Source organism: Diadema antillarum, unplaced genomic scaffold, assembly GCF_040938485.1.
Source record: "Diadema antillarum isolate AM-2024a unplaced genomic scaffold, OU_Dant_1.0 seq00000247_RagTag, whole genome shotgun sequence".
In the NCBI taxonomy this organism is placed as follows: domain Eukaryota; kingdom Metazoa; phylum Echinodermata; class Echinoidea; order Diadematoida; family Diadematidae; genus Diadema; species Diadema antillarum.
The window spans coordinates 689,768-709,779 of NW_027271291.1; the positions used below are offsets into that span (position 1 = coordinate 689,768).

Genomic DNA, 20,012 nt, shown 5'->3' on the forward strand with positions numbered 1-20,012 from the left:
ACGCGAGTACAGGGTCAAGGGTTAAGAATGGATAACCTTGGCAGGTGGTGCGCGGGGTGCCAAACGTTTGACGTCACAACGCCTCCACGACTGTCATCTCAAAGGTATATAATACACTGTTCTATTATTCTCATTTGATCAGTGTGAAACGAGAGTAGAACATGTAGAACGTGACAAAAGAACTTATTTATACATGCCAAATTTCCTAAATGCTGCGATAGTATGTCTTGACGACCCACAAACGTGTCGTGCATTCCAAATGTTTGAGGGGAAAGTCTGAGAATAGTTTCATTTCTGACTTTGCAACATGACCCCAGTTTAACCTGGGGTTTGAATCACTAAGGACCGAGTACAGCATCGTTTGCTATGTTTTGTTATATTCATAATTCATACCTGGTGCATGAAAAAGTCACAATTCCAGTATTTTAGACAAGGGACTAATGCTGAAAGCAACAATAATCATAATGTTACATAATGGATATTATACGTAGGGTCTAGTAGTTACAACTTACAGCAGGTGTGCCCTCAACTCTCAGCGACAGGTCTAAACAGTTCAAAACTATCATGAGATCAGATATTTTAAAAAGAAAACCTGACAAGTGACTATGTAAATTTGGTATGAGATGGTAATAAGTATACCACTCGATCCTCGACCTCGTAGCATAACGAGGCAGCAACAAGGACACACACTAAGTACTTCCGGTAACATGAGGTGGAGATGACGTGATACACTCAACACATGGAATCAGCTTTCTTGAGATATCCTCAACACTATACCACTCTGGAGTCGAGTTGTGTGTAATAAAAACCAGCAACATGGAAATATGCTAATGATACGCAAACATATTGACTACTGCAGTATTTTCCGATCATAACAGGCTATTTACGATCTGATAGATATAGGCAGGTTTGCCTTGCAAGACTGATTACTGATACGTCTTCAAAGAAGCGAGTGATTTATCTCTGTTCTGCAACAAACGTGCAAAAAACTAATACTGTTAATTTAGATGCTAATGCATCATTCACCTAAAACTTGAGGCCAATTTCCTCTTCCTAGCTACTGTAAAAGTGGATATTTTCGCGTGACTAATTTTTCGTGCTGGGCGAGCTGAGAAGAGTTTCGCGTGTTTTTAATTCTGCGGAATCAAGACATCGTTTTTCGACTACTGGAACATGGCAAGCAAAAATATTCGAGTGCTTTTATTTTCGCGCTAGTTTCGGGTTGCGCGAAATGCGCGAAAATTTCAACACCGCGAAAATTTCCACTTTTACATCAATACTGATTGTAAAATTGCTACCGTTAAGTAAATTTTGCAGGTTTACACCTTATTCGAAAGAGATACACGTGTCACTCCATATTGATTACACCGCGAGCGATATTAATGTCATGATACCTATACTTTGCACAGGAAAAAACAAACAAAACAACACTGGGACTTCCTCCTGTACTAAACTGTTACTGAGTCCTTGGCTTGCAGAGAAACGAGACAGCAACACAATAACACTTGTTTCCTACATAATTACAAATTTGCTTGACAAAAAAGCTGTTTTTTTTACCAAGAGAAAACAATGGTTTTTTTTTCACACATTAGATTTTGATCTTCGTCTTTACTCCATCGCGCCATAACAACAGAGGATTTCGCAATATACACATAATGTTTCACTTTCGAGTATTTTATACACACTACAGTTATAAGTGCCTTCCATCTCATTATACCATTCGGCCTCATACAGTCATGAAGGGTTAGTGTGTCATTACCTCTCATTTCTGCTTCTTATTTTTCTCTCTATTTCTCTGTCTCGATCTCTCTCTGTTTGTTTATGTTTTTACATAAGTATGAAACATTGAAAAGAATGATATGAAAGAGAAATAAAAACCTGTTCAATTAACGGTATACTGAAGGACCTTTTTCAATTCCTTTTACCCCTACACAGACCACCTAAGCACGTGCTCAGTGAAACAGACATAAGTAGCTTTCATAGCATGCAAAGTATTTTCCAATATAAGAACTATTTCCTAAATGACATGATGCTTAACTCTATAATGGTCACATTACACTAATAAGTATTAATAACATCGACTACCATATATAATGAGATTCCAACTATTCACAGTTTCTCTCCACAAGGGAAGTAAATGTTTAAACAAGTGGACATTTGAAACTCGACCAGACAAGGCTCGAAAAGAATCAATACTGCGAAAAAAACACCGGGCACCAACAAGGAACTATTTATAGGCCTGAGACAACTTCCTATATACGCGTTCTGATTTAAGAGTGAACCCGACTTCTACGTCAGAAAGCAAGCTAACTGAAGTCCTAGGTCCTATCATTAACGTTGCATGATATCGTACGTCTCTGGAGGAAGATTTTAGGCAAATGAGAAACGGACGTATTGGCATGAAATAGACAAAGGGTTTGCACGATCATTTATTTTTTTCAACATGCCTGTGCCACCTATAAGTATAATCTCATATGAGATTATATGCGTTTGTTTTATTTATACACTATGCATGTTGCCGGTAATGTATCAATACATATGTCATAGAGTGTGCATAATATATGCTTGGTGTCTATGAATGTGCATTATATCATGTGTATATATGAATACTATAATGAATGATGATGTCTATTCATAACAATAATGTGTGTATTAATATACATGTATATTTATACATATACAATCTATGAATAATATATACATATACATAATTTATATATATATAAACATTCAAATATATTATTCATAAAGATGTGTGTGTGTGTTCGTGTGTGTGAAGGCACGTTTTTATCATCATCACTTTCATCACGTACGTTTACTGCTCAACTTTTTTTTATATAATTATGATTTTTTTCTTGCACGTCAGCCTCGATCGGCTGTAATTATTATTTATTTTGAAACAAACCGTTAAACCCAACCATTAAACCCATAAATGGCATAACCAGTTTTTACATAGTCCTATAAGTCTGTAATTTGCCTCTGGAATACTTCTTGTATGATAAAGATTTTGATGTTTTGAAACGTTGCCTGTCGCTATGCAGCCTTTTTTTTTTCTTGTCTCACTCCACCCTTTCCCCCTTTTTTTTCTTATTCTTTGTTGACTTCTTTGTCTGCGGGGCATCCACCCTCTAAACCCTGTTTTGAATTCCCCGATGTAAAGTTCCTCCCTCTGACTGTACCTTGAGGAGTGGATCGATGAAAAGGAAAGCGCGTTCACGGGCTATTGTCATGCATACACCGTGCTGATCAAACACAATAGCTTTTCCTCGGGAGGAAGACCGTTGACTAAAACTTGGCTCAGTTTAACGACGTCAACACGGAACAGGCTGTACATTTACCAACCTGTAGCGTCGTAAATACTAAACTTTCTCGCATGAGGATAAGATGCAGTAGTTCTTAGACTGATATTTTACATGATGATTCTACAAGGAGTGTTGAGCAAACCTTGGACGTGTGGAAATGTGTAGCACCAAAATCAAGGAGTTTCATTATGCAGAATATTTAGAAAGAGCGCATCTTTCGTAATCACCTTCTCGCGAAGCATTAGTCATCGTTGGTTTGGACGAACCACACCTATTACTTATAATACACAGGTGTATTGTGTGTGTGTGGTTGTGTGTGTGTGTGCACGCATGTTTACTGAGGGTACGTACAGACGTACGGAGAACAACCTGTGTGCGCTTCCCACACCAGTCCATCGCCGCAACGCATCGTTTGCATTCCACCCGACTGTATCACACAACCTCGAACAACTTCAGTTCTGGTAGCAGTTTCTCATGCGGGCAAAAAAGCCGCAGTTTGAGTTGCGGGTGGTAGCCATACAAACATGTATGCTGGCAACATGTTGACGGACGTGGTACAAAGAACTTTTCTCCTGACGTGGTCAGTTCTTCTTTTGACGGAGCAAAGTTGGGCCTACAGCAGTGGGGCACCAATTAGTGCATGCAGCTCCCTAACTCCAGGTCATCCTTATACGCCTCAGACGGCCGCCAGCCCGTTTACCATCAACCCAAAGGTTCAATATTATGGACCAAGTGCCCCTATAGAAGGTGAGAGGAATTATGAAGACAATGATATTACTCATTAGTCTTTAAATAGACGACAGCGTTTAGATAACTCACCCGTGTCACCTGCCGTTTTCATTCATTAGTCATATTTAAATTTAAAAAGTGGTGTACATAGGCCTATCTGCGATGTTTTTGTTTGTTTAGATTTCGAAAACTTCGATTGAATTCTCTTTGATTTGGCCTTTAAAATATATGTTGCTATCCGGCGAGTTTCTTGTTAAGGACCAATATCTGGACGGCTTTTCTTTTTATTTTTGCCTCCTCTGCCTCAATTTGACTGAATTCACGTTATACCAGTTGTACAGTGTATACGGTATTACATTTTCCATCATCCAACGACGAAGAGATAGATATGTCAAAAATATTTATGATACGATGCACCTCACTGCACAATTTCTATGTCATTTGATATAAATTTAGTGATGGATCCTAGCAGGACTAGGAGTAATAGAGCACCCTTGGTTTGGCCTTCTACATTGTATGAGTCTGAATTGTGAAAGACACAATACGACATACATGTATAAATTACGCGAAATGGAAATTTGCGTATTCAAGTCTTTTAAAAGAAAGAACAATGGAAATCTCCCGTCTGTTGACAGTAATTTCACTTTTTTTTCTCCGTTGGTAATAATTAACAATTTTTTAACGTTAATCCACGATTATGGCGATAAACCTTTCATCAACTTACAATAGTAATTTAGTAGTCTCCAGGCTAGTCAAATGAATGACATATTCTGTGAATATGAAATAAGGTCATGATCATCTATTCTCGATATCATTGAACCATTTTTTTTAATTCCCGCAAGTTATTCCTCATGATTTTCTCGTTGGCATTCACCATGCACTGTTGCTATTTAGTTACCATATTTTTTCATTATCAATTCGAGTATTGTAACTCTTGATCATCAACAAGTAGTGAGCGGCTGAAGCTTTAGCATTTATAGAATCAGTGTTCATATTTTGCCTATATCAGATTTTTTAATGCCATTTTCTGGTGGTTTTCATATGATTCATCGCAGCAGAGAATCCCTTTTATGAGTAATGCATCAGACATCATCAGATAACCATATTGTGAGAAAGCTGCCAGTATAATGATGAAAAGGTGCGGTGCTTTTTTTCTCTTTCCATTACCGTGGGGAATTCAATGAAGCGATAACGAACAGACGATCAACACAATGGCGTTGAGCTTTCCCCAGCTGAGAGCGAGGGATGCATGTGTGTATATTGGTAAAAAGCTTCGATGCATGAAAAGGGGTGACTTCTCAACACAGGTGCACTGCGCACAGACACTAACACGCATGTACGCACAAAAATGTTTCATAACAACCGATGTATGAGTAAAACTGTACAAATACCTTTGGCACGCCAAGACGAGTTGGCTACTGAAGCGTAGTTACAATCCTGAATCACCTTATACTAAAAAGGGACAAAATCTTATAGTGCTTCATATCATGCATTCACACACAAAAAAGAGAAGAAAACACAAACGACAACGCATTGGTCTCGTCATACCGTATTCATCATAGCACTCTGCTGAAATGGAGGCGGCGGCTTTGCTTGTTAGTTTACAAAACTGTCCTCATTTTTTTCAACTTTTTCCTCAACAGAGGTATAAATGTTAAAAAGGATAGCGTGCGGTGCATGAGCGCAGGCATCGAGTGCAAATGTCTATGTGTGTTATGATTAGAACTGTATTCATTGATTATTATTAATGTGGGCCGTGGGTTTTCATCCTTCGGCTCGCTCCGACGAATAAGTCATACAGCCAACAGACGCCAATTGTTTTGATACTCACTCGGTGGGTCAGTCTGTAACTTGGATTATAAAGCATCATATTCCATCTTAGCGCGGTTCTCTTACAATGTACGCCTCATCGTCTGCAAAATGTAACACTATAGTAGTATACAATTTACATACTGCGGCTTTGTTTCTTATAGTTAACCAAAGAACCAAGTGTGTGTGTACGTGTGTGAACGCGAAATGAAGATCGATATTGTTCATTAAGTCCTTTGTTGACATTTTACACGGAGGTGTAAGCCTATATCGTCGGCATGGAGGACACACTAATATTACGTGACACACAATGGCAGACACCCTACGCTTAGACATGAGAAAAAAGGGAATGCATTGTGACGACATCAGGGCTACTTCCAGCTTATAGCCATTGCTCATGACTTAATGCTGTGAGAAAAGCGGAACAGCAAACTTCGCTCCTGTTCGGATTAAAGATGGATGACCGTTTCCCAGCTCCAGTTGCCACGGAATACGATGCATGTCTGGAGTTTCAATTTCAAGACGTCTCAGCTACCACAATTTATTTATGCCAGGCCTATGATGGACGCGCAACGAACTCGTAGAATAACGGAGCTAAAGAAATTGTAGGAATAGGAAGCTGTTGGTTTTTTTTTTCCTGATGGACACAGAATTGTAGTTTCGACCCCACTCATTTCTAATGTGATATCATCAGCCTGTACTACAGCATTTCACCAAACCAGAATGTATCTAAAGAAAAACTTTGTTAGGGAAAGTAATAACACATTGCAAGGGAGTTGAGGTACGGCTACCAAAAACACAGACACCACGCATGTAATGTCAAAATAGTTTTTTTTTTTTATGATAGAAATTTGTACACGTTGAGATGAATGTAGTGTAGACTTATTAAGCTGTGTTGTTGGTCGACGTTGGTATTGCTGCCTTAGTGTTAAAACAGGAATGCTACCTCATCCTCATAATCTCGTCTGGAAAAATTACTATCCCTTCCCTTGCCCTATCCACATTGCATTACATGTATACCCTCATGAAAATAAGTATAATGACACGACATGCACAGTCCTAATTGCCTTGAAATTGCTGCTCATCAATTAATGTCTCAATATTCTACACACGTGGCGTGTCGTCTCAGCTCCAGTCAGCACAGGTCAGCGGGGTTACCTCCCCATCTCGTGCCTATTAATCATCCGTGATGTATGTACGACGTTGACATTGAACTCCAGTTCGAGCGGAGGGTGTTTTGTCAGTTTATCAGTTTAATAATAGTCCGGGTGTCCTTATACCCGCATCAAAAGACTAACAGGTCATGATTATCTTCTTCCACCACGTAATTGACATTGTTGTCTGTTTGGAGACCAGACAGTCCCTACTCAAAGCTACTCTTGATTAATGGGTTTGCGGATCACGGACATGGTATGGCACCCAGCTATGTTGTCCAAATTGATGTTAGCGCCTAAACAAAGACCCCGTTTACAGTGCGAGGCTCGGCCGCGGCTCGGCCGCGGCCGTGCCAAGCCCCGCTTCGGTGTAAACGCGCAAAAGGCCAAATGCGCGGCCAAATTTGGCCTCGCATTTGGCCTCGCTCTGGAGGTGGTCTCGGCCGCGGCTCGGCCGCGGCCGAGCCCGGCCTTTTCTTGGTGTAAACGCAAACTGGGCCAAATGCGCGGCCAATTGCGCGGCCAACTTTAGTCTGGCTTCCAAACCCTCTGCCTGTATCTTTCGCTATTCAGGATATTAACCCCCTCAACGTCGAAAACTAATATAGTTTAGGGTGGTTTTGTCCTGCAAAGGATTCTTTCCTTCGGCAAAGGCCTTTGCCCGAACGGCGACTTCGTCGCCACGAAATTCATTTGGCAAAGGGTCTGAAAACCAGACAATACCAAATTGCATTTGTTTACAAGCAGAGCGCCACTACGACAAAACATTGAAAGGTTTGAATCAAAAGCGCGGCCGAGCCCAGCAGTGTAAACGGACAAAATTGTGGGGCTCGGCCGCGCAATTGAGGCCGGGCTCGGCCGCGGCCGAGCCGCGGCCGAGCCCGGCCCCGCACTGTAAACGGGGTCTAATACTGCCGAGCAGACAGCCGCGTCAAAACAGTTTTAAGGGTTCATTGGCTAGATAACCTGGTTCGTCCTGATGACAAACCGGATTTTATGTCATCGTACGCAGAAACTTGTTAGAACAATATCGGTCCATAAACTAGAGCATAATTTGCACTCATTAATTCTGTCAAAAGTAATGGATAGCTTACACCCTCTTTACGAAGAGCAGTACGCAAACACAGACTTTATGAAATGGGATAATGTCCTACATGTAAGTTCCTAAGGGCTTATATTTCGTCGCCATATGCTGCGTTTTGCTCTTGAATATTGCATGCACATTATAAGCTGCAGATGGACCGTTTCGTTATAAGATGTATTCGAAGTCGCTGCGTGCCTTGTTCACAAATGTTGCCCTTGACAACCACAAAGCTCACCAGAGGTTTGCCCTAAGTAGAAACAACTACGTGAATTCCTGCCGTAATAGAAACTTAATCGAAGGGAGTAGGTGACCAAATAATGGTTCGTGACTGGGCGGCACGAAAACAAACAACCATGCTGTTAATTTGTTAACTTACTTATTCATTACGGTCTAATATCATGGAGCTATAGCAACATAACTCCATGATTAAGTCATGGACCCTTGTGGTAGGGTCCGTGATAAGATAAACTCAAAAATGTACTTCCGAAAACACACGAATATCCATGATGCGCACATAAGTTAGTTTTAACCTTGTTGTCTTAACGTCGTTCAGACAGCCTTGATGAGTGACCGAACGCGTTTATCCCGCCAGTATGAAAGACGTACAAGTGTTATCTTTTGTTTGGCGTGGTATAGAAGTCAACAACAGCTCACTATCAGCGTCGTCGCGTATGGAACACATGATTCATGATAGTGAAAACCCTATCGACACAAACGTGTACTAGTCTTTGTCAACTTGAAATCTCGATAAATTACTGAGTATTGTAGATTCGGATCGATGGAGTATTTATGAAAAAATATTGATAGTCTAGCCTGACCAGACTCCGTGAGAACAGCGTCTGATAGCTTTATGTTCACCGAAGCGACGACTGGAATGAACATTGCAACAAGACTAGAGTACGAAGAGGGGGAAACAGGAGAATGTCTCATCTACCCGCGGCACATTACGTTTCGAACATGGTGTAAACGCAGCATTACAGAATTGAAGATCTATTAATTGTGAACAAGAATAACAACAGTATAAAAGACAATAATATTTATGAGCGCCACAACAGGTGCGAAATACTGTAGTGTGGCTTTAATTGGATATTGTAATGCCCATAACAAAGTTGCCATAGACACGTGATAGAGCTCGCTAGTGAAATAGTGACCGGACGTAACAGTGTATTACCTGGCTTAAGAATACAGGAAAGCGAACCTGCCGAACAACCACCTTACTTGACACGTCATCAGAAAGGAATGCAGCGGTCGAAATAATGGGAGGCAATAAGTCAAGGGTTACGTACTGATCGGAGACCGTTTGAGAACGTTAGATTATGCGGAGCTGTGGAATATAAGAATGTTGCAGTACTCTCTTTCTGTTGAGCAAGGGAAAGTGTTTCATTCTCAGGGCTGCGAGAATAGTGGAAGATCTCGGTATTTTTCGTGAATGTTAGGTAGCTCCAAATTACGTGTGGAATCAGTGATGGCAAAAATATTATTTTATAGAAACGCGCATATATTTATGTAGACATCATGGATGTATCATATTCGTCATTATTGGTCTATGTTACAAAGTATTACATTAACCGAATCAACACATACATTTGGAGTAAATTTCTCTGTACATGTGAATTCAGTGAATGCAGAATACCATGTGTAGCCTACGCATATTTAAGTAATAGGAACTCTACAAATTTTATTTTTAAATGAAAAATGCGCTTTTGCATTTTTCCTATCTTATTTGCTCACGTTATGGCGATCATTCCCCTGCCTTCTGAAAGAAGTAGTCTATAGATGTAAATAGTTCTTTCATTTTGCTAGAAATATTTAAAAAAAGTTGAATTCTCTTTAGATTTTCTTCACATCGTTGTCCTTGATAACGTCGTGCGATACGCCACATGGAACTAACCATACTTTTGAAATTTGCAGAACTTTGAACGGATCGTCGGACATTTCTCAAACTTCACCGATGTATACTACTTACATAGCTTCATTTATTGAATTAACACAATTCTATCGTTGGGGTGCATGTAATTCCCCCTGTGATGCCAGCAACGATGAGAATGACGCAACCTATACCATACATGTAGGCCCTGCTCGTGCCTCACATTGTTATGATGAAGAAAGCCCATCTGATCAAATCAGTTACAATACGCGTCCAAAGAAATGACAACATTATATGATCATGATTATTGTTATTTTTATCAATCATATTTTCTTTCAGTGACGCTCAACGCCACAACGGGGAATTCCTTCAAAGGATTTATAATTCAAGCACGTGCGGTTGGTTCGATCACACCCATCGGGATCTTTGGTGAAGACGACACGGGCGAAGCACAGAGACTGGACTGTCCAGCCGATTTTCGCGCCAATACCCTAACCCACAGCAGTAATAGGGCCAAGACGAGTATCACATTCTCCTGGACAGCTCCAAATGACATAGACGGTGAAATTGAGTTCATGTGAGTTTCATTTTACTCATTGTCTCGTGTAAAACAAGGGGCATGATGGTGAAGACAGATTATTTGTTATTCACTTTACAACGACACACTAATTATATAGCTACTCCAATTACTTGTGCACAGCTGCTACAGGAATTCTGATGTTCCAAGAACTACAGGCGTTGATAAATGACTGGATTGTAGTTTTGATGTTTGTCTGGTATGACGACTATTTCATCAAACGAAAAAGAATATCTGTCTGCTTTTTGATGATGACATGGCGTTCGACAATGTGTCCATAGTAATGGTAACGTAATGGTTAACCAGCCATTTCTAGTTTCAAACTAAGAATGTTCTTTTCATCAGGGATATTGTGATAGGTCCTAATAATCGAACATGAATTTCAGCCGGGCAAGATTCATGATTCATCTGCATAGCAGTGAATATCACACCGGAATTCTCTGAGTCTTTAATTGACATGTTATCTTGTTCCCCCTTTTTCTCCTCCATTTTTTGTTCCTCCTTTGTCTCTCAAAAGAAAAATCCTTTTAAATACAATTCCACTAGGACACATATTGTGACGTTCTAAATTGGAATCTCCGTCGGAAATCCTTTTCGTGGTTAGCTTCATAACCGTTCCTTCTCGAGTTTATTTTCAAGTATCGAATGGCATGTTATCATAATTATCTTCATAACCTTTTTCTTCATACGTTACTTTCTTTTAGAGGATCATTTGTGCAGAGATACAACACATTTTGGACTAACGTGAGGTCGTTTACGTTAACGGGTAAGTGTCCCTTCCGTGAGCTTTACAAATAGTGAATATACTACACTATGTATACATATACATACAGTGTATACACATACATATTCAACTGTGACAATGAAGACAAGGGATGTCGCACGATGCCAGCTGGGTAATAGGAGCTTTCAACCTTAGGTGTTCCTCAGTTTTCTATTTATATCCAAACATGGATGGAATAGAAGTCTTGAGCATAACGAACCATAACGAAGTAATGAACATAATGAATTAGGTGAGATTTCAACATCAACTGCTTCAAGATACATTTTGCCAATTTTTGCCAAAAATGGCAGATACAAAACATACAACGATGGAAGATGTAGTTACTGTAAATTAACTTTGTATACGTACATTATATACAGTATATATATAGGCTATGTGTGTGTGTGTGTGTGTGTGTGTGCGTGTGTGTGTGTGTGTGTGTGTGTGTGTTTTCTACTTTCAACTACATCTCCGTTTCCATGTAGTCACGTACACAAAGAAGATGGAGACAGAAGATGCTTGTGTAAGTGGACGGAAAGTAATAGAAGCGAAAGCCGGTCCTACCCTTAGAATCACAAGTGATACTTAATGTAATAATTCTTTGCCTCGTTTGTTAAGCACAAGGATTGACTTTCAGTGTGTGTATGAATGTGAGAGATTATTCGAACGTATAGCAGATCATGGAAGATAGGAACTATGGGGAGAATATCAAAGAATATTAAGGATTGTATGGCACAAAGAACTCAAGTATATTGTCAGCTTTTCTAGTAACACTGATTCTTTTTTCATCCTCGCTTTGAGAGAAACTGTGCATTTTGATTTCCTCATCAACGCAGAAGTAGATTAGCCATGTCGAAACACTGACCCTGCAAGTTTGCAGTGAAGTTTACTTTCGTCCCCATTGAGAGAAATCTAGGATTTGCAAATATTCTACGTGTCCTTAAATGGGTTTGCTAGAAGCTTGTATTGTTTGGTTGTGGTTAATGGGCAATTCTTTTGTTAAAAAAGAAACACTTGATGCGTTTCGGTGCAACTCCGCTTAGATGTCTGTTTTTGAACACCAAGGGGAATCCTATGTCCATATAGACAATGGTTCTTTGGTTTGTTAGGGATCCGGCCGCATTTTGACCTCTTGTTCAAAAAGTTGTATTATCAGTAGCGTTTCGGTTTTAAAGACTCTTCCAAGTTAATTTCAGTTTTATCGAAATATCCGAGATACATATCAAAAAGGTGAATGAACTCGAGAATCATAAATGCATTTCGAGCATTCTCACACACCAATCGAAACGATGGGTCACTCCTCTCCCTTTTTGTATTGATTGATCGACGTGAATAAAAGATGTTCATTATTATTGTTTAATCCATTTGCGTGTGCAATTATCAGCGACAGTGTCAAAAGGAAGAAAAAGAGTATAGGATTTAGATGACCTCTATCATGAAATAACTCTCCTTTAGGTTGCATGCCCATGTTTAAACTCGACTCATCATTTGGACGTGTCTTCTTCGCAATCCGATTATAGCTGGTCTGATTCCCATTGCTGTCTTTAAGGAATGCGGAACTCACGCTGCAGTGATTTTCTTTACACACTGCTGAGCGCAGACGACTAGGGGAATGATTGTCCGTCCATGTCGGTGGGAAGGAGAAAACGACTCTGTCAAACACCCAAATAAAAGCAACCAAATACCAAACTTTGATTTCGATTTCAATCGAAAGAAAGGAAAATAAGATTCCCCGCGCAAACAAAACGCAATTGGTATGCCTCTGTACGTTATGACTATCGTGCTCGTTGTGTAACTTGAACAGTATTGGTCGAGATTCTGTGAGAACACCAGGACGCTAGCAGTCAACTCGTTCCGACAGTCACTGGGAAGTGAAAGGAGCTCTATAATTCTCAAAGAAACAGAGAGCGGTTTCATAATCCTTCCGCCGCACATTTAGCAGACATTTAGGCAACTTGAGGAACTGTGAGAGCTGATGCTCACCACCTAACGCGTTCAGACTTTATTCAACAGTTGTGTTTCATAGAGAGCGCTGTGCTACTTTTTTGTACCCATCTGCCCCCCCCCCCCCCCCCGCAGTATGTTCTTACACCATATCTGATGAGAATCTACTAGTACTTTGGAAGAACCAATCACCCCCCCCCCCCGAAAAAAAAAGCGATGAAAGTCCCACCTATTTCCAAACAAAGACAGTTAAGGAGTGGCTGAGAATGGCATGTTTACAAAGTGGGCCATTCTTTGTTGCATCCTTTAGCCGGTGCGTAATGTTAATAAAGAGAAAATCGTATACCCAAAGAATAGCACTGAAATCTGCACGGAGACATGAACAAGCAAATATGAGGTCAAAGGTCGCATGATGTCTCCTTGGGTCTGACCAAAGAGATTCAATGTGTTTTTTAGATCTGGCACACCCCCGAGAGAACGTTCCTTCCGATATTTACTTACGAAGAATGTGAAAATATAGAAGCTTCGTGTTTTCATCTTCTTCTTCCTCACGCCCCCATTGCTATCTTTAGCAGAATTCACACACGGCTAATGTTTTGAATTTTCTTGTTGCTTCTGCAATACGATGATATACGGTACGCCCGAAAAGTATATTTAACCGAGTGATATATCGGCTGCCAGTTGAGAGGCCATTTTCAACACCTAGTATCTATCCTTTTTTTCCGCACTTTTTTTCCTTCAAAGATATGGTTCATGTGTGTGTTTCTGTTATGTATATCGTGTGTATTGGTGGGGGGGGGGGTAGAGATATAGAGATATTCTACGCCTTCGCTCTGAATATTTTGTATGTTTGATTGTGTGTTTGCTTGTTTGTTCGTTTGTTGTTGTTTTTTGTATAAGAGAGAGAGGTTTAATCGATTGTATCTGCAATGGCTTGTCATTTCGTATGTATGGCGTGCGAGATGTGATTAAACCAATTCCTTTATAATGGTATGTCCCTTTATTTATAACGAACGGCAAAGAGTAAGAGCATTTTCTTGTGTTTTATTTTCAAATGTGATGCAATTAGATCCGTGTAACCCGTCGCCCTGCAACAATGGTGGAACGTGCAATCGGGTATCGGGAGGGTTCCACTGCATCTGCGCCAGTGGCTTTACGGGAACTGTGTGCGACGGTGAGTAATTCGGTTTTCTTGGTTGCTCCGCCTGTATACCTTGGAAAACAGTAAACGTATGAATTCAATCAAACCTGCCTTAGCGGCCACCTGTCTATAGGAGCTACATGCAGTATGCAGTCACTGAATGAAAAATCCCCCTTAGAGAGGGCCATTTTAAAAACCCTGTGCATATCGGCTGCCTGTCTAACTGTCTAACCAGTTTAGTTTCCTGCAGTAGAATTTAACCTGTACTAGTATTTAGCGACCCGTACAGAGCCGCAGCCGAGCTGATGATTTGGTATGTTTCTCTGCTATGTAGTTCAATGATTGCCACCGCTGCATTGACCGGCCATAGTCATGCATTCCTGTAAAGCTTGCTGTCATGTTGTCATGCTGTCTTGCAACTGCGTCCCAGATCACTCCTTGTCTATAGATCCTATTGTTCGGGTTTAAAACACTAATGGCTAACATACTATGACTATGTTGGCCATAGTTCGATCCGAGGATTCCAGAAAAAAGAACAGCCTGAGTCCCCATTTATTGCCCCATTTATGTTTTCTTAATAAACAACAATAACAACAGATGAATCAATGGGTTGTGCAATGAGTCAGGTGCATTGCGATGTTAGTGCATAATAAATCATGCCCTCCCCCACTCATGGCTGCAATAGACGTAAACATGAAAAATAACGCCCAAACCGAATAGGTCTTTTACACGATTACAATCACATTCCTTGCTAATGATAGCTTATTCAAGCTTATTCAGCTTAGTTTTAGTCCTAGTTTGCATTTTTTCCTCTCGTCCGTTGCGCATGAGCAGAAGTCGACGTGTGTGCGGAAGGCACATGCGGGCCCAATGGTCTCCAGTGCTTGCGGTCCGGTCAGAGTCCCGGGTCGTACGTCTGCCAGTGTCTGGACGGTTCATATGAAATCAATCAAGCTTGCCCGGTACCCACCACTATCATCGATGTGACTGTCGAAACCACGGTTACGGAGTCTCCAGGTAAGTTGTATTAACGGCAAAGAACAAACAAATATACATGATTATAAACAAGCAAAACAACAGAACAAAACAAACAAGAAGGACTATCACAAGATCCTATATAGCCATGTCGTGTCCGAATGATATAAACATAAACTATTATCCGTTTCACTAGTGTGCAACGTGATAGATTCTATAGGAAAGAAAAATGATTGCAGATGCTGCCGAGAGCATAGGTATGATGACTAGCAGTTTCACGGGGTAGACAATTCAATAAGAGGGAATATGAATCGAGCTTATTTTCCATTTTTCCCCAGACATCTTTTAGTCACGATATACATGTACATGTACTTTTTATCCACAACTTTTCTCTTGGACACATCAGGCTATATGCATGAGACAAAGAAAACGCATATTTAGACTTGACTCATACTTACTAAGTGCTATCAAGACAAGAAATAATATCCACTATTAATAGGAAGTAATCAAATTGTCTTTTGACCCAATAGATGATAATTGATTGGAAAAGAGCTTCATTCATTTACAAGTATACCAGTTGTATACAGACTCACAAATTGTTACAAGGCAGGTGCATGCATTGCTGGTGAACTAACTGCATACAGACAATTAGATTTAATTAATGATACTATTCGCTTTCATTTTAATGTATCAGTATACACATAGGTGATGGTGGATGTGTTTGTTGATATTATGATCATCACCGACTGTGTATTTCTTTAATCGAGCATAATAAACATTGTTATCTTAACCTTTACACTTTTATCCTTTGCGTATAGAGGGGGCAATTTTCAAATTGTCTGCATCTAGTTTTAGTTTTTATCTTTTCATTTTACTTTTATCGAGCATCGCTATTTTAACCATTACACTTACCTTTTCGTATAAATGGGGCAATTTTCATATTTTCTGTGCGTAGCTTCAGCTTTAATCTTGTGGCTTTCTTCTTGGAAAAAAAAAATCTGAGTATATTTAATAAAGTGTGAGTTTAAAAAGGAAAAGCTGAGAGATAGCCGCCTAAAATCCTTCTGCTTTCGTAAAGTATTCTATTACCCAGTCGAGAATTACTTTTATTTATCTTTGCTTAAAAGCAACACAATTCAATTATGCTTCGAGTTCTTGGAGACGACAACTGATGTTAAATTTAAAAGACGTTCGATATATATCTTTGCTAACGATTAACGTTACAAAACCTCAATCTTTCTTTGCTTTTTTTTTTTGGTTTTTTTCCACCACTCACCCCACGTCTCTTACCCTCTTTCTCTCTTTGTATCTAACCTTTAACCCCTCCTTGACCCGACATAGTTCACCCATGTCACGTAACACCGAACCCGTGTCACAACGGGGGAATTTGCTTCTTAAATTCGGTCGGAAATGTCCAATGTATCTGCAGTGGTGGTTATACCGGAACTAACTGTGAAGTTCCACCAGGTAATATTACTACATTGTTTTGTTTGTCTACTTTTCCTCTCCGTGTTCTTTTTTTTTCCTTCTTTTTTTTTTCCTTTTTTTTTTTTTGGGGGGGGGGGGGGGGCAATATTTTCCGATGTGTTAAAGTGTGTACACCTTTTCCCGCGGACCGGCCTTCGTTGATTTGGAATAGGAAGTGCAAGAAAGCCACAGTACACGGTGCTGTTGCCAGCGCAATCTTTGTAGGACGACAACATTGCCATAGAATACTGGCGATTAAAATGTTTCTCAGCCATATGCCTTGGAGCATTTATACTACATCACGCAGAATGATTATTCTCCTTCCCTTACGTTGGTAATTCTCAGCATTAGCATTGTTGTCCCTCAAGGGACTGAAGATATCCTCATACGGATTAAATATAGACCACCATAATTATCACAGTCACTGTAACTGGCGAACTAAAACAAGACTGTGTATAGCATAAAGAGTGCATAACTGAAAATGTGCAGATTTTCTGTACTTTTTTTAGTCTCTTTGTACGTCATACGTTGTGTTAGAGTGTACCTATTGGTACTCTTGTTACTTTCTTCTTCAAATATAATGGAAGTTGCTGTCTCAGTTTACAAATCAGACGAGATTCGCCGTCTCTCAGTTCTAAAACATGCGATAGTTTGATTAAGCAGCACCTTTTAATTTCACTTATTTACATAACTTTTTGTTTGTAAGGCGAATTGCACTGTCATTTTAACCAACTTACACATCGACTTTTTCACCATTTCTTGTGGTTGTGTGTCCTGTGAAAGAGCACCGATATGGTAGAAGTTTTCACTTGGTTGCATGACATATATAGTTTACCAATATCACAGGAAGTTGGTGAGATGTTTTTGATTTTTTTAATATGAGACATTTGGTTGGGTTTTTCTCACTTTCACGGGTACAGAGGATTATGGTCACTGATTTCCAAATATCACCTAATGTTTTTGATCTCCTACCAGTAATAGTTGTCTATTATATAGTTTTGTATCATTATTACTTACCAAACGTATTCTAAGTCTGTCGTAATAGAATCGGAAGGAGATGGGGACAGAAATGAAATAAAATATCCCAATGTCAGTCATTCTAGCGTAGTCATCATTAACATGATTGGGTTCGAAAAGTGAGCACCATCATGATAATCATAATTATGATGGAAAGCGCCGAGACATCTCTTCACACCTAATGAACATCTTGCGTGGTAATATCTCTCTATGTAGATCCCTGCACATCCTTACCGTGTGAAAATGGTGGCCAGTGTGTGTCGAGTGGTGGCACCTACACTTGTGTGTGCACCGACGAGTTTCTTGGTCAGCGGTGCCAATATCAAAGTGAGTGCAGTGTATTTGTGATAATATAGAGCATATAATTAATCTACCTGGTATATCTTTGTCTATACCTTAGTTAGGCCCCTATCTATACATTTGTTTGTATTATTTGTGTATAAGAATATAATGTGTGTTTGTGTGTGTTTACACGTTACATTTATATGCAATTTACAAACTTCTATTCATATATTGGTATTATTTCTCATGTATACATAATGAAGCACGCCATGATTTTACACCCATCAACAGTACTGCTATTGAGATACTGCAAAATTGTTCCTGGTAAATACGCCATTACAATCATGTCAGTTTATGCATATTGTAGTTTATAGACATATCGAAAGAAAAACAAAAACAAAGTAAAAACAAAATCGACAGAAGCCCACCAGAAGCATCAGCAGAGTAAGACCTAAACACCAGTTTGACAAAGCAATTAATTCAGATGATTAAAAAAGATATGGCAAGCTGATTTCCCATTTGCTAATTTTGCCAGAGGTCATCGCATCCAGTGGATGAACACATCACATTTGATATGATGTATGAATCTGACACAGTGATGCATACCTTCAGCTGGTGTAAGAGAAGATTATTTATTATCATCTGCATCGCATCGGTAGAAACAATATTGCCAATAGGAAGCGACACATTCTCAACCTCTCAACATTATAATAATTGTAGTTCGTGACAAAAAGACAGAAAAGAAAAAGAATTGGAAGTTATAAACCTTTTATGGCACTTCAAAACATAAATGTATTCTGTCCTTTTTATGTTTTCGTGTTTGCAGATCCATGCAACCCATCTCCATGTCAAAACAGTGGCCAGTGTACAGTCACCGTAGACTACAACTATCTATGTACCTGTGGTGCTGCTCATAGCGGGCCAGAATGCCAGCACACCCGTGAGTTTCTGAAGATGTTTTACGTGACTAGTTATCTATTTCACATATCCCTCCATCTTCGTGTTCTTCTTGGAACATCGTAATATTTTTGACATTCTCTACATGCCCATGACATATTCTTTTAAAACGTAAACAATAGGTATCACAATCACCCGTAATTATGGTGAGACAAACACATACTTTTTCTCACAAAGCAGAACTGGATATTACGCGTACTGTGATTCTCTCGCTATATAGATAAGCTATCAAATTTTTGTCTGTTTATTTTAGTAAGGCTCGTTACATAGTCTCCTGAACATTTGATTATTTCTAAAACTGTGACTCGGATCGCTTTCACTTCAGTGGGATGCTCCTCCTCCCCATGTTTGAATGGTGGACAGTGTGAGAATACCGGAGCTTTTGGGACGCAGTTCAGCTGCACCTGTGATGCCATGCACACGGGTGCACAGTGCGAGACAGGTAAGTGCATATCAGTTATTGTTTCGCGTTCGCAAAACAACAACAAACAAATAAAACAAAACAGAAACCCCCAAGCCAATCAACAAGCTGAAAAAATCAAAAACGAAAACGGATAAAAGTTTTTGAAGGGGCTTTCGTAACTATGCTCGTTTATCGCTCGAAAGTTGGACATCTGTGGTAACTGCGTCTCAATGATCAATAGCACAATGTGACGACATATTCAAGTTTTATGCATAATGTAGGATAACAAAGACGAGTCTTGACAATCGAGATGTTTGTACAGATCTATCCTAAACTATCACCAAGACACATGCATACTGAATTCTAAGTGCTGAAATATACTCAATATAAGCAAGTTAAGTCAGCACCTATTTGAAGGTACTGGGGAACAACGACGTTGGATTTTCGATAAACTGCTGTACCGATAGTCATGAGCGCTATATGCAATGATTACGAGATGACTGTTGGGAGAGGAAATTATCTCACACTGCTGATAACCTCA

The 20,012-nt window shown here is 39.7% G+C and overlaps 1 protein-coding gene across 1 annotated transcript in view; it reads left to right on the top strand.

Moving 5' to 3' along the window:
- Nucleotides 1-3,751: 3,751 nt before the first annotated feature.
- LOC139729588 (uncharacterized) overlaps nt 3,752-20,012 on the top strand; it is a 29,542-nt gene continuing 13,281 nt past the window's right edge. The window contains exons 1-9 of the mRNA XM_071640511.1: nt 3,752-4,049; nt 10,285-10,522; nt 11,227-11,288; nt 14,299-14,403; nt 15,205-15,387; nt 16,687-16,812; nt 18,046-18,156; nt 18,938-19,051; nt 19,394-19,510. Coding sequence (XP_071496612.1) covers nt 3,827-4,049; nt 10,285-10,522; nt 11,227-11,288; nt 14,299-14,403; nt 15,205-15,387; nt 16,687-16,812; nt 18,046-18,156; nt 18,938-19,051; nt 19,394-19,510 — 1,279 coding nt within the window. The 5' untranslated portion in view covers nt 3,752-3,826. The remainder of the gene's footprint in view (nt 4,050-10,284; nt 10,523-11,226; nt 11,289-14,298; nt 14,404-15,204; nt 15,388-16,686; nt 16,813-18,045; nt 18,157-18,937; nt 19,052-19,393; nt 19,511-20,012) is intronic.